This window comes from Microplitis mediator, chromosome 1 (genome assembly GCF_029852145.1).
Source record: "Microplitis mediator isolate UGA2020A chromosome 1, iyMicMedi2.1, whole genome shotgun sequence".
In the NCBI taxonomy this organism is placed as follows: Eukaryota; Metazoa; Arthropoda; class Insecta; order Hymenoptera; family Braconidae; genus Microplitis; species Microplitis mediator.
Window position 1 is genome coordinate 4,729,983 of NC_079969.1, and position 14,490 is coordinate 4,744,472.

Genomic DNA, 14,490 nt, shown 5'->3' on the forward strand with positions numbered 1-14,490 from the left:
GTTTATTGTCGTTGTGGTAGCAGTATCGTGTGGTCTCGGTTAATCTTGTTACTCTAAATTAGAGTGTCGATTAAACCACTCATTTGGTCTTAGATCACTGAGCTCTTTCTTCAAAGACGATCAGTGAAATAAATCTTAGGTAGGCATGTGGTCGATTTTCCGAAGACGCCGTTTATCTTACCGTGTACCCATAACTCATTGGGGGAATCCTTAAAACCAACTCTACCTCCATTAATTATTGATCAACCTGTTAAAGTCTCATTTCTAAAATTATAGCAGCATTAGCTACAGCTTCTATACTACTGTGATTACTAGACTTTTATTTTCTTTTGTCAGTAACATTTCGATGAACAAAATCACCCGAGCATGTGTGCCAACATAGAAAACTAAAACTGTTGCTTTCATACTTTTCTTTTTTATATATTTTTTTTATTCGTTTTTCTATACTAACCAGCAAGCGTTATGAGAACATCCAACCCAATATAACTGGATGATAGCCAAGGGTTGAAGTATCTATATGTTAGTGAAATATGTGGTTTTAAGACATGTTATACCAATTTATAAAAAAAAAAAAAAATGCCATCTGGCAACCAGAATGGAAAAGTAGATTTCTGAGACTACATCATATTTATAAAATAAAATAAGCTGTTGATTAATAAAATTACATGAAGACGTAATTTGAAAAATTGAACCATCAGATTTATTTTATTTCATTCTGATAATCATTTTTCATACTTAGATAAACGAAAGAATACAGTCAAGAAGAATTTCTTGGAGTATTAATCAGGAGACACGGTAGTGTCTCGCGCCAAGTACACGTTTAAACACACATGTATATGTGTGAAGTGTCATGGCGCGAGCCTGCCGTGTTATTTAAATACAGTCTAAGCTCGATATAAGCAACGGTAGGGAAATGCAGGGAAAATAATTATTGCAAAACTCCGATTTAGGCTCCCCCTATACCTGAGTTCCTAGCATGCATTCTAAACATGTGCGTTAGATATGTGAATCCTTGGTAATCGGTCGTTGTAAGCAACGATTGTAATTAGGTTAAAAAAACTAATGATCAGTGATAAATTCTCTACAAATCAAAGGTCATGGCCTGCAATTGTTATTTAATCTAATTATTATGCATTTACAAAAATTTACTATTTTAAAATTCTGGTTTCAACAAATTATGAGTGATGCTTATAACGAGCGTCATGAAATGAAATTTTAGCGGCCAAAGAGTGAAGTTGCTTATAACAGGACTGGGCTGTATAGAAATTAAAATATGAAAAATTCATCGTTCAATTATTAAAATAACGATTTCAAATAAAAAAGTTTTATTGAATGAATAAAAGTTTATATTCATAATATGTAATGTTTGTTTAATTATTGTTAAATTGAATCGCTATTGTATAAAATAACGAATTTGAATACAAAATAAACATGTTGGATAGCTGATCATAAATAGATATAAAATGGAACAATTATTATATTGCTATTATTCAATGTTTTAAAGTATCGCGCATAAAATATTAAATTTCAATAATCTATTCGATAATTTTAATGCCAACATTAATAATTAATAATTCATAAAACGAACCATAATAATATTCAAAGCTAATAATGTAAACGAAAAAAAAAAAAAAATAAAGGAATTGAATCAAGCGTAGTACACTCTAAAAACAAGTGTGTAATTGGAATTAACGCACTTAGCAAATAACATTAAAACGCTGTAAGCAAATAACATACTTTAAAATGTATTAAAAGTTACTGCTAAAAACTATTATTGGCTTATAGCTTTCCTGGAGAATCCGGATTACAGTAACTTACTAAAAATTACCGTAATTGCGGTATTTTTACTGAAAAGGACGAACTTCGATAAGTTATATTTCTTATACCGTAAATTTTTATCTTTACAGTAGGATACCGTATTTAGCGGTAAAGAACGCGATTTTTTTGCGACATCGTACCACAGAGTATGGCATTCTACTCTCTAAACATGAATTAGTGAAAATAAGTGAATATTCACTAATTCCAAGTGCAAATCGAACCACTAATTCCAAAACGTTGTTCGGTTGGCACTCTGAATTAGTGAATATTCACTTATATCACTTATTCATCTTGAGAGAGTACGTTATATAATGTAATACGCTGTAATTTTAAAGTATGGTACCGTAAGACTCTTGAATTTCGGTAGCGATGTGATTTTTAATGCATTACTTTTTTTATAATTAAACGTTAGCTTTATTCGAAAACTCATTTTAATTTAAATGAGCGTTAAAAGATCGCTCACAGAGAAAGAAGATGTCTCTCAATTTAATATTCGCATAATCTAAAAAGCCAGCGTAATACTAATATTAATGGTTCATATTTAGTAAGTGAGTTTATTCAGGAGTATTTACTCAAAAATATTTTATCATGAAAGAAGTAATCATGTAAATATATGACATAGCTTTTGACTTCCGATATTTGAAAAATATCTAACAATCTATAACAACTTTTCGATAGCACTCAAATTATTGAAAGTTCTATTTTTAGAAAATAACTACGACATTTTATGTTGACATAAATTTAAAAAAATGACTCAAATAATTATCCCTTCACCATATAAATATATATATTTACATGGTGATGGTGCGGATCCACTCCGCGAGATGGCATTGTACGACGCACGTCTCTCGCAGTGACTCGTCCCTATGACTGTTTATATATATAACAATTTCAACATGTACATTTCCAACACGGCGTCTTAAGGCAGGTATACGATAGACAAACCTAACTGAGGAGTCTCAGCTATCATATACTTGGACAAAACGAATCTCACCCCACGAATTCATTTTTCTACCTCTCTTACTCTCATTATCACTCACAACGTTTTACTTTTTGGTATTTGGCGACTTAGGCAGTGATTGTTTCAATCTAATTTTATATCCTATATCTATAATCACTAAATTTTACTAAACATAGATATACAAATGGAGTTATCGAGTTCTAGTTCCCTGATCGGATATTAGGCCTTTTACCTTATATTCAATTACAACAAAGATACTTCCAAACTTTCTCTAGGTCATTCATCTTCGATCTATTGACATTTAAAAATGACACTGAATTTCGCCAAAGTCTAATAATTTTTGTGTTGCTTCCAAAACGATAAATTATAAGAAAGAAATCATTTTAAAAAATTACACCTACAGTTTTTTTTTTTTGTAATTAATTTGTTGAAAAAAACACGGAAGTTGTTAATTGTCTACTAATTTAATACCATACTTTAAAAAAAAACTTCGCAATGAAGATGTTGTGGTGAATTCAAAATTGCATCATAAAACCCTTAACAATGAATAAATGATAATGAATTCAAGTACAAAAATGTAGAACTGTTCAATAATAGATAGTTAAAAAAAACAATGAAAAGTGAATAAATTACCTACGAAAATATTCAACAACTCGACCTAGTTTAATAACATCATGTAACCACGGCTTTTAGATTAAGAGAAACATAAATTAAACTCGGATATGGCCAGCGATTCAACTAATAACCTATTCCAACGATAAACTCTCGTACAATACTCAGTTGTTAACAAATCAACCGATACATGAATGGACAATATGATAATTTTAATTTTTATTTCACAAGTCGTCCTATTTATTAGATGTCTTTATTAATAGTCATAAATATAACTTTCAATTAAAACAAATAGTTACAAATCGCGCATTATTGTCAGATAAATATTCATACATACATGAATATTTATATGACAATATAATGTGACTAAACATACACAGCAAAATTTTCTTATGTAAGCACGATATTGTTTAAAATTGAATTTTCTGAAGTAATGTAATTATTTGATGTCAACTTGAAAGGAGTAAAAAAAAGTCCATGTAGGTCATATCGATACATAATATGAGAGATTTGTAGAATAGCGGAAGTATTTTAATATTTTCATGTTCTTTCATTCTATGAGACAGGACGTCGCTTATACAATGAGTAAAAAGACGTCTAATTGAACTATTTCGAGAAATAATAATTTTGATCGATATGAGAATTTGAAGGAAAAACTTGAGAAATATTTGTATCGAAATTCAAAAATATTATCATATCTAATCAAAAAAATCCATGTGGGATTGCATGAGATCCCATAGGAATCCATATAGGAAAGTATGGATTTATATAAGAATCCATAAATATCTGGATTCCCGTATGGGAAACCCATATAGAAAACTGTGGGTACTTGGATTCCCATTTTGACATGGTGCAAATTCCCATGAGAAATCGAGGTAAATATCCACATGGGAATCCATACTAGATTCCCATATGGATTTGGCATGGTGTGGATTCCGATAGAAACCCATGTGAGAATCTATATCGGGATCTATACTGGATTCCTATAGAAAACCATTTGGGAATCCATCCGAAAACGCCATGTGGAAACCCACATAAGAATCTAGGGTGGATTCCCATATGGTTTTTTTTTTTTGATAGAGTAATATTTCTAAGCTAAAAAAACTTATAATTAGGAATATGAACGACATATTCTTGAATTCAAAAAAGATCGCTTTCAAAAGACCATAAATCAATATCTCGTTCTTGTACAAATAATAGAATATCAATTTCAAAGCTCAACAGTGTACATATAAAAACGGAGTGCTGCAGATAATGTTACTCATGCTGTACAGTGGATATTAAATAAGCTCATAAATTTTATTTTATTAGTTACGAGAGACAAAGAGACGTAAATTTTAGCATGAAAGAGAAAATTTAGCTTGACTCAATTCACTCGTGGATCCCTTCATCTCTTAAGCTTTATACGTCCAGCTTTAGCTTAGTAGTATACTATTTTATGTTGAATATTATACCTATATCGACAGTACAATGTGGTTGAGTATGTGATACCAAGCAACTTTAGTGATAAGCTGACGTCGGAATGAGATCCTACAATCCATTGATGGAATTTTGAAAGCAATGCTTTACAGTCCCGGTGTTAAAATAACACCGGTAGTGGTATCAAAATTATTCCCAGTGTTAAAAAAAAGTAGTTTCATTTTTCAAGTATCAAAAGTCGAATTGTATTTCAAGTACAAAAAAAAATTTTTGTTGTTTCAATAAATAATAATACGACAGCAGGGTAAAAATACTTGGCCGAAATTACACCGAAATAATACAATTTGAGTTCAAGAGGCCTAAAATTTCACCAATAAATTAAGTCGGCTTATTATTGGTTTTTTTTAGACCTACTTATCGGCCACTTTTCGACCGAGAAAAAAATTTTATTGTTACTTTCTAAATCAGTTATTACCTCATAATCAAAAATGATCAAAAATTTATGCAATTTGTTCAGTTCAATAAAAGTGACATTTCTTATTTTATAAGTAATAAATTTTTTTTTTATCTCAATTAACAATAATTTTGTTATTTCAACTACTGTGATTTTTTTCGTATTTTAGATCTTAAAATCCTCATATTCTGATCAGAGTTAATTTACTCCTTATGTACACCATTTTCACACCAATTAGATAACACCGATATTATTTTATTTTAACACCGCGCCAGCGTTAAAATAAGTCCATTTTAACGCCGCTTTTTAGTGTTCAGATATCGTGACTCAGGACCGCAATTCTTATATTTAACCGGTAAAAAATTTTTATCGCAGTTTTATTAACGTATTGAATCAAGATAATTCCAATAAACGTTTCGTTAAATACACTTTAGTGGAATAAAATATAATAAAAAAAAATGTATGTTTTTATTGTTATAGTATTTCATTAACACCTTATGCTTCAGTGGTCTCTTATTTTTAGCGAGATATTTCTTTCGGTTCATTCTGGTAAAGCTTTTGGCAAGTAGCGGGGGTTACATCTACACGATGAGATAAAACCAATCACACGGCACTGTACACACAGATATTTATTACTGCGGATTATCTGGCCAGATTCCAAATACAAACACGTTTCTTGCTCCATTTGTAACTGCAGCCTGATAGTAAGAGGGTTTGCAAGCAAAGAAGACATAGATTGAAAAGAGACGAAAGATAAAAACAAATAAGAAAAAATGAAAAGAAAAAAGTTAACTATATAGACTTACAAGAAAGTTAAGAAAATATGAAGATAGATAAATGGATTTATAGATGTACAGAAAAAAAGAAATCCTTTTTATGTTTTTAAGCTTTAGGCTTTGAATTTGCTGTTGGAAATAGAGAAATGTTAGAGAAAACGTGCATAGGTTTTTATTGTCAGATAGACTATTTGAACAATAGCCAACATACCAAACCTCTTTTACTTCTTTGGCTTTCGCGTCTTTCTCCAGGTCCTCGACCCAAACTCCCAAGCATCCAACTATCTAGACGACCAAGAACTCCACAAAGAACGTTCTCTGCTGTAATAGATTTATTCGTCGGCCCGTAGAAAAGAAAAGACCTGAAGACAGGGTTGGAGTTAGAGATACATCCGGGTGGAAACGACTGGCCAAAAGGATTTCGGATGTCGACGTTACAATCGCGGCCGCCAAAGAAATACCACCCTCGTCTGTTTGCTCGTTTTCTAATCTCTATCTTATTCTTACCCTACTATTCGCAAATGTTTCAAAGACTGAATCCTCCTGGTCAGGATAATGTGAGACCTTCTTACATTGCTTTATACTAGACATTAAATTCTCTTTGACACCTTCAGCTATATAATTTAAATCGAAATTCGTTTATTGACATAAAAATAAATCTAAATTTATCAATGTTATAATTGAAAAGTTGGAAAATCCGAATGTGCACAATTTACTTGCTCATTTAAAAAATTAAATTAATAATAATTAAAAAATGGCAGCTAAATTTTTTTCATAAATTGCAAGTATTACTGAAGGACATCCTTTTGCTTAGAAATGAAGACGGCATTCTTGATAATTTATCACCTACATTCTGGAAGACCAACAAAACAAGGATTCTTAAAAAATATCGAGTATTCTGCGTAGCAAGGACCTAGATATTACCGATCGAGCTCATACTAGACTATCTTTTATAAGTATTCGTTTGATGAACTACCAGGCTATCTACTTCGCACTTACTACTCTCAAGAATCCAACTAAGACTCGCCAATCGGTTAACCTGCAATATTACTGTCAACAATTCCATCATCAAGCTGTACCCCAAGCAGCCTAGCCGTTTGTTACAATCTTGTCAGTGAATCGGTTGAACACTTCCTGCTGGAATGTTCTTATTTCACTGATCCACGGACAAGACTTCTGCAGGTGACTCCTGATTCGAGCCTGAGAATGAATTTACTGCTGATACTTGATGACTTCTCGTTGGCTAGTTCAAAGGCGCTCTACAATTTCCTGAAAGAGTGCGCAGCGCTAATCAACCTCGACGTGTGGGTGCACATGCACTTTTTTTAGCTGGAGTTATATAAAATTTTTTGTTTTTTTGCTACTTTTACTTTTTTTCCATTTACATATCTACGCAACCATGGAATCTCTCTGTTAGTGTATTAAGGACTATTGTATCCTAAAATCACTTTAAATAAATAAATAAATAAATTTTTTCATAAATTGCCAGCATTAAGTTTTTAGAAATTACAATGGAGGGGACGTTCATAAAATATGTTCGCACCTTGAGGGTGGGAGGGGGCATATTTATACTATTTCAAATATGCTCAACTAGAACAATATTCGTATCATTTTATACACAATTCATCAGAGCATAAAACGAACACAATTTCAAGTCACTATTCTTAAAAATAATGATTGAAAAAAAAAATAAATTTAAAAAAACCTGTGATGTCGTCAGTATGTACGGATGTTGGTAAACACAATAACTTGAAAAATACACGATCGATTGATCTATTTTATTTTTTATTACACTTGAATTCTCAAATAAAAGGACCGTGTGGAAAATTACTATTCAAATCCTTTTGGTTTAATTATAATTAATAAAAACTTAAAACTGGCAGTTCATGAAAAAATTCAGCTGCCATTTTTTTCATCATTATGATTATTACTCTAGTTTTTTAAAATACTTTCTTGCATATAGGAGCGCCATCTATTGATCGCTTTTTGAATGAGCAAGTGAATTGTGCACGTTTGGATTTTTTTTTTTCAATCATTATACCAAAATTGTATTCGTTTTATTAATTAATAAATTTTCTATAAAATGATTCAAATTTAGTTCTAGTTGAGCAAATTTGAACGAGTATAAATATATTTCTTACCCAAGTGAAGCAGCTGGGACCGAGTAAACGTTAGAAGAACACATCTCATTGCTTCGCAATTGAGATGTACAATTTTTTATTTTCTGAATATAATCAACTTTCCTCAGTTAACATCTTCTATAGACATTCTAGCAAAGCTAACAGGAATATTATAGTAAATAAGAGAAGATAGCGTAATAGTAGAGTCATAATTTCTGTCAAGTTTACATTTATAATAAATACGCCCAGTGGTTTTATATTTATGTTACGCGTCAAGCAATCTAAAACTTTCAACACTCGTCCTTCTATATAAATGTAATATAAAGCAACTGAAATATATTTTCAGTATCTCTGTCATATTCATAATATCTCCAAATTCATAAATATATATTTTATAATAAAAGTGATATTTTTAAAAATATACCTGTGTATTTTTATTATATTTAAATTATGGTAGTGTATTCGAATTTAAGCTATCGAAAATATAGTGGTTCACTGGAAGTGAAGAGAGAATCGAAGCGTAAGTAATGGCCGAGTGAGGTAGAGAATGTCACAAGTGGCGAGAAATAGTTGTGGTTGTGTTTGCAATTTCATCGGAGGTGCGCAAAACACCACGTGCAACTGACGTTTTATACTTTGCGGTTAGTAAATACGAGTTTCTCGATGCTATTGACCTGTCGGTAGACTACCCATTATTGTTACGTGTGGTATGCGCACGTGGGGATACCCTCGGCAAGACCATTGGTCAATTACTAAATTAATAAACTTTACAAAATTTACTGATTCGGTGTTTACCGTCATCTATAAATAAAATTCCGTCAAATTTCACTGCGTTATTTCGGGCGAAATCATATGGCGACGAAGAGGCGAAATGGGGTAGGGTGGGCAAAATGGTATACCTCAAAAATTTTTATTTTCGCCTTTTTTAGGGGCTACCCATTTTGCCCGCGAAAATGAAAATTTTTTTAACGGTAACTGAAAATTTTTTCTATTTACTTTGAATATCATTGAAAAAAAGATTCGACGTATTTGAGTCCTCAAAAACTTAGAATTTCTTTAAGTACCCCGTTTTGCCCCCCCTCCCTTTCCTATTCAATAATGAGTTTTAATGAATTGAATAATAAAGCAGGTTTTTAATGCAGCTAATTATATAAAAAGTTATGAAGATTAATGAATAAAACGATTTCGTTTAAATTTAATTCACACAAAAATATTCCTAAGAGCTCATTACTGAAATTTTATGATGTTATAATAGGACACTTTCAAAACATGATCATTTAAATACTTATTTAGTCGCGGAAGCAGTAACTTTAGTGTGAATGCAGAGTGCGGAAAAAAAATAAAATATAAATTCTCTTTGCGTAAAAGATCAAAAAGATATACTTATGGATTAATTCGTCTATACTTCGTTTTTAGTTGGAAATAAAAAAATGTTAATTCCGTTAATTTAGCAGCTTAAAATAGATGTCTATATCATATAGAATTATTCATCAAAAAAATTCAATCCCTGTCTTGACCATTTGCGTTTTTTTTTGGCTTATGGAATAATACCTCTTTAAAAACCCATGTAAAAAAGTTCTGAAAAATAATTTCCTGTTCTAAAAATAAATGACAATTATCTACTTCACTGGCATCTATAGTACACAGAAAAAAATTATTCGACGCAATAAAAATTTTTCGTTATGAATTGAATAAAATTTCCATAGAACTTAAAAAAATTTTATACCGCAAAAAATTTATGACCCTGAATTAAAAAGTTAGCAGACGATTAACAATTTTCGGATATTTTTCAACAATTTAATTTAAAAAAAAAAAAAAAAAAAATATGCACACAGAAAATTTAAAAAACTATAGGTGCAATTTTTAGGAAAAATCCGAAAATTATTAGACGTCTGCTCAGTATTAAAAAATTTTTTATAGCCCCGAAAAATTTTTTCTTGGCCAACGAAAATTTTCTAGGGGAGTAAAAATAATTTTCTTGTGGTAATAGATAAAGAATATTATTTCATAATCAAGTAATAAAAAACATAAAAGAAATTTAGCAGAAAATGAAAATGATAAAGAAAAAATGTAGATAGAAATATAGTTCAGTCGCCCCACGGGGAAACAACGAGTATCCACGTGAAAATTAATTAGCAAGCCAATTGAACTTTAACGACCGTTCAATTTTACCTAACTGTACCACGCTGCAGGCTGTATTCACTGATAATAATTCCCGCCTCAAAAAAAATAAAATTTTAATATTGATACTTTCATTTAATAAAATTTTCCTTTAAATCATTTCGAGTAATGTAATTATTCATTAGCCGAATGTTTAATCGAATTCAGTTATAAACTTCACAGGACGTAATATTTCTAATGTATTTTAAAACGGTTAATGATATAAAAAAATTTAATATGATAATGGAGTAAATAACCGGAATTATCGTAAAACAATTATCTTTTTTTTTACAAGCTATGAACATCCAACGTTAATCCTGAATACCCTTCATATCCACTTACGAAAGCACGTGTGTGTTCATGTTGACACCATCACGTTTCCACTTAAATTCTCATCTTTTTACCCTTGAACACTCATTCTACTCAATGCTAATTTCTCTTCCGTTTAATCGAATTACTTTTTTTTTTTATTCGGTCTACTCTTGATTGTATACCGACATTATAAATAAAAAAGTGTTCGTATTATGAATTCAACATCATACTTTTTATTATAAAAACTGGGTAAAATTTTATGCAAAATCATTTTAAAGCATCCACAGAAACAGCGAACAAGAGATTTACTGCTAAATACGAACCTTCTGCATGGACGATGAGAATCACAAAATACAGAGCTGGGAAAAGTTTGGCCAGAGTCATTTTATTATTCATTTGATTAACTTTTAACTAGATACAGCACCAAGGATACTTCACTTTTTTTGTCGTTTTTTTTGGACCGCCCGAAATTTATTTAACCATCGGATTGTTGTAAAAACTCGTTTCGCATCGAGCTCTAGGTACTGACTGACAGGAGGAGACTCTTGCAGGAGCAACAACGTAACGCATGCGTCCTGAATTTCCACGTGCCTATTTCTCCTCTTTATTTCTCATTCCTTTAGAAACTTGGTCCTATCCTATACATCCAAGAGACATCGCGCCGACTCTTCGCACCCATTGTCTCACTCCCCATAGCCTCTTTCCCAACCCCAAAATGCCTAATATATACGTATAACTATACCTCAATCTGGGAAATCTCTAAGGTATTAGCTCAGAGATTAATCAGAAAGTTTCACAGTGTCGGCAAGTACGTCATTAACTCATTTTAAATTTCATTTTAATTTCATTTAACAATATTTAACTTTGCGTGTAAATTAAATAATATTTTATCTTCGTAAAAATTTTATCACTTATTCAGTATAATCGATTATGAACTGACGAAAACTTCGATGGTATAAAACAGATTCGCTGATTATCGTACGAAGCCACAGAACTTCAATAAATAAAAAGTACTATAGTAGAATCATATTATTGATTAAAAATACAGTCAAAGGGAGGTGTTAAAATTGAAATTTCACCACTGGTAGGGTGTTAAAATGAAGTAATACCGGTGTAGAGGTGTTATCCAATCGGTGTTAAAACGGTGTATTGTAAAAAATTTTGTTGTAAAAATGGCCTGGAGAACTTTACACCGCCGTGTGGTGTGACATAATGGTGTAAAAAATCCGCGGTGTAAATTACCCACCCGTGTGATTTTGACCATGGTGTAATCTACTTTTTTACACCCTTTTTAATTTACACCGGCTAAACTTTATACGATACTTTTACACCAAAATTTTGACACCGAGTGATTTACACTGTACTGAGTTCAAAAATTTTTTACGGTGTACATAAGGTGTAAATTAACTCAGATCGAAGTATGAGGGTGTGAGTAAAAGGATTTTTAGATCAAAATACAAAAAATTTTATTTTATATTCGAAATACAATTTGATTTTTGATACTTAAAAAATAAAATTACTTTTTTCTTAACACCGCGTAACACTGCTAATGTCTACAGCTATAAGTATACCACTAATTCAACCAGTGGTATACTTATAGCTGGATCCCAGTGCATATTTACTAATTCACAGTGAATTTCACTAATTCATTTTTAGAGAGAGAAAAATTTTGACCCCGTTTTCGGGGTTAAATTAAACACCGGGATAGGGTGGACTTACACCGATTTTTTTTTACAGTATAATTTATAAAATATGTTTATAATAAAATATTTTTAGCGTAAGCAAAAGTTCTTTAAAATGATAAATATAAAAATGTAATGAGACAAAAAGCTTTAGTTTAAATTTTGTAAGAAAAAACCCAACAAGAATAAAGTGCTAAAGAAGAACTTGATTTTAGTGCAAACACAATTTTTTTCGAGGAAAGTACCAAAGACAACGTGTATATATATGTATATATGTATATATAGAACATCAAATTGCTTCCTTTGAAGAAGTTGAAATTTCGAGGATAGAAATTATCTTACGAATGTCAGGCCCGCAGTCTCGAATTTCACCAAGTAAAATCCCTACTCATTTCGCCTATCTTGAAATTCTGTAGTGCTTTGCCTCTTGTTTGCTTTTGTCTCACTGTTATCTACTATCTACTTTCTTATAAAGTTATATATTTTACCATAATTCTCTACATAGACAGGCACTTGTTATGAATATCGCTTTTTCAAACATTTATAGTGTTATTAAAATTTATATTAAATCATTATTTTTTTAGTGACAATGTTAAAATATTTAAATAGTAAACTAACTTTTAAAACTAATATCCTAGAAAAAATGGTTGAATCTGATTATATATAATTATATCTGAACGGTCAGATACAACTACATCCAAATATTGACAGGATCTAGCTATATATAACTAAATATGACTATGCATATCTATATATAATTTTACATAGTTATATATGATCAGGTCTATTCATTTTTTCTTGGATAAATTGAAATAATAAAATTAATAATTTATTTATATTACCACAGTTATATGTCGTAGTGATCAATAATTGTAATTTTTCCTAACAATTTACTTCTTTTGTCAATGAAAATTTGAATGTGAGAATAATTATATTGTCATGCTAGATATGTATAATTATATATGATTAGATACGCCCGCATGGAAAAGCTATATATTGTTAAAAATATATCTGGTGGATATATGTGATAAATATATGGCGGCAAAAATACATATATTTACGAATATATGTTTTTTATATATATTGGATTATATACGTATTTTTAATAATATATTTCTTTTTAAATAATGTTTTATATTTTTCTATATATATTGTCTCATATAATACTCAATATATTTTTGTCATATATGGATGGTATGTATGTAATTCATAAAGTATAATATAATAAAATTTATACATATTTTGACTCGTATAATGAGTGATATTTTGTCTCTCTATAATAAATTATACATAGAAGAACTTATACATTTAAGTCTATGGTTTGTATATTGAAGTTATATTTTTGCAATATATTAAAAATTATATTTTTTTTGATATATTGCAAATTATAGTCTTTATATACATATATTTTTTGAGAAGCTGTCCGATAGCATAGAAATGAAAATTACAAACCGAAACGTATTGTTTTTATTATGTAACATATTATAGTATGAAAAATATGTATAGTACCATATATTTTGCAATATACTGGAAAACCTATATAAAAATATTCATCATACTGTATATTAATAAATATACTACTTTCAATACAATATATCAATATACAATAAAATATACCAAGATATATATGCTAAACATACAAAAAAAAGTTATATTGATAAATATATAATTAATATATTGTAGCAATATATTTTTTTTCAATATATTATCATATATTAATTCAGCAAAAATATAAATATTATTTCATATATTGTGCAATATATCACATTATAATATTCATATATTTTAAAGTATATTTTTTCACATATCAAGTTTTTTCATACGAGCAGTTATACTTAACCCGATATAATTATATATTACTACTTATAGCTCAATATAATTACTGAAATCATACAGAAACTTTATATATAATTATATATCGCTATATATAATCGTATCGGATAATATATAATTATATATCATAATATTTTTCACTTCAAGTGTCATATCTGGTTATGTAAATTAGATATGATTAGATATAATTAGACATGATTATATATAATTATACAGAAATTTGGATATAAGTAAATAGAACTATGTGTTCATATCCAATTATATATAGTTAGATATAACCATTTTTTTCGGGTAAATTTTTATTTAGTATGCATTTATTATGATACTCAAGGATAATTTTATT

The 14,490-nt window shown here is 29.8% G+C and overlaps 1 protein-coding gene across 2 annotated transcripts in view; it reads right to left on the reverse strand.

The window, feature by feature from the left end:
• The window catches only part of LOC130668516 (neurotrimin-like), a 137,839-nt gene that overhangs the window by 108,890 nt on the left and 14,459 nt on the right, over window positions 1-14,490 (reverse strand). The window contains exon 1 of one of the 2 annotated variants that reach the window (XM_057470870.1): window positions 10,956-11,149. The exons of the other annotated variant lie outside the window; for it this stretch is intronic. Coding sequence (XP_057326853.1) covers window positions 10,956-11,028 — 73 coding nt within the window. The 5' untranslated portion in view covers window positions 11,029-11,149. Of the gene's footprint in view, window positions 1-10,955; window positions 11,150-14,490 lie in introns of those variants that run through there. 2 annotated transcript variants of the gene reach the window in all.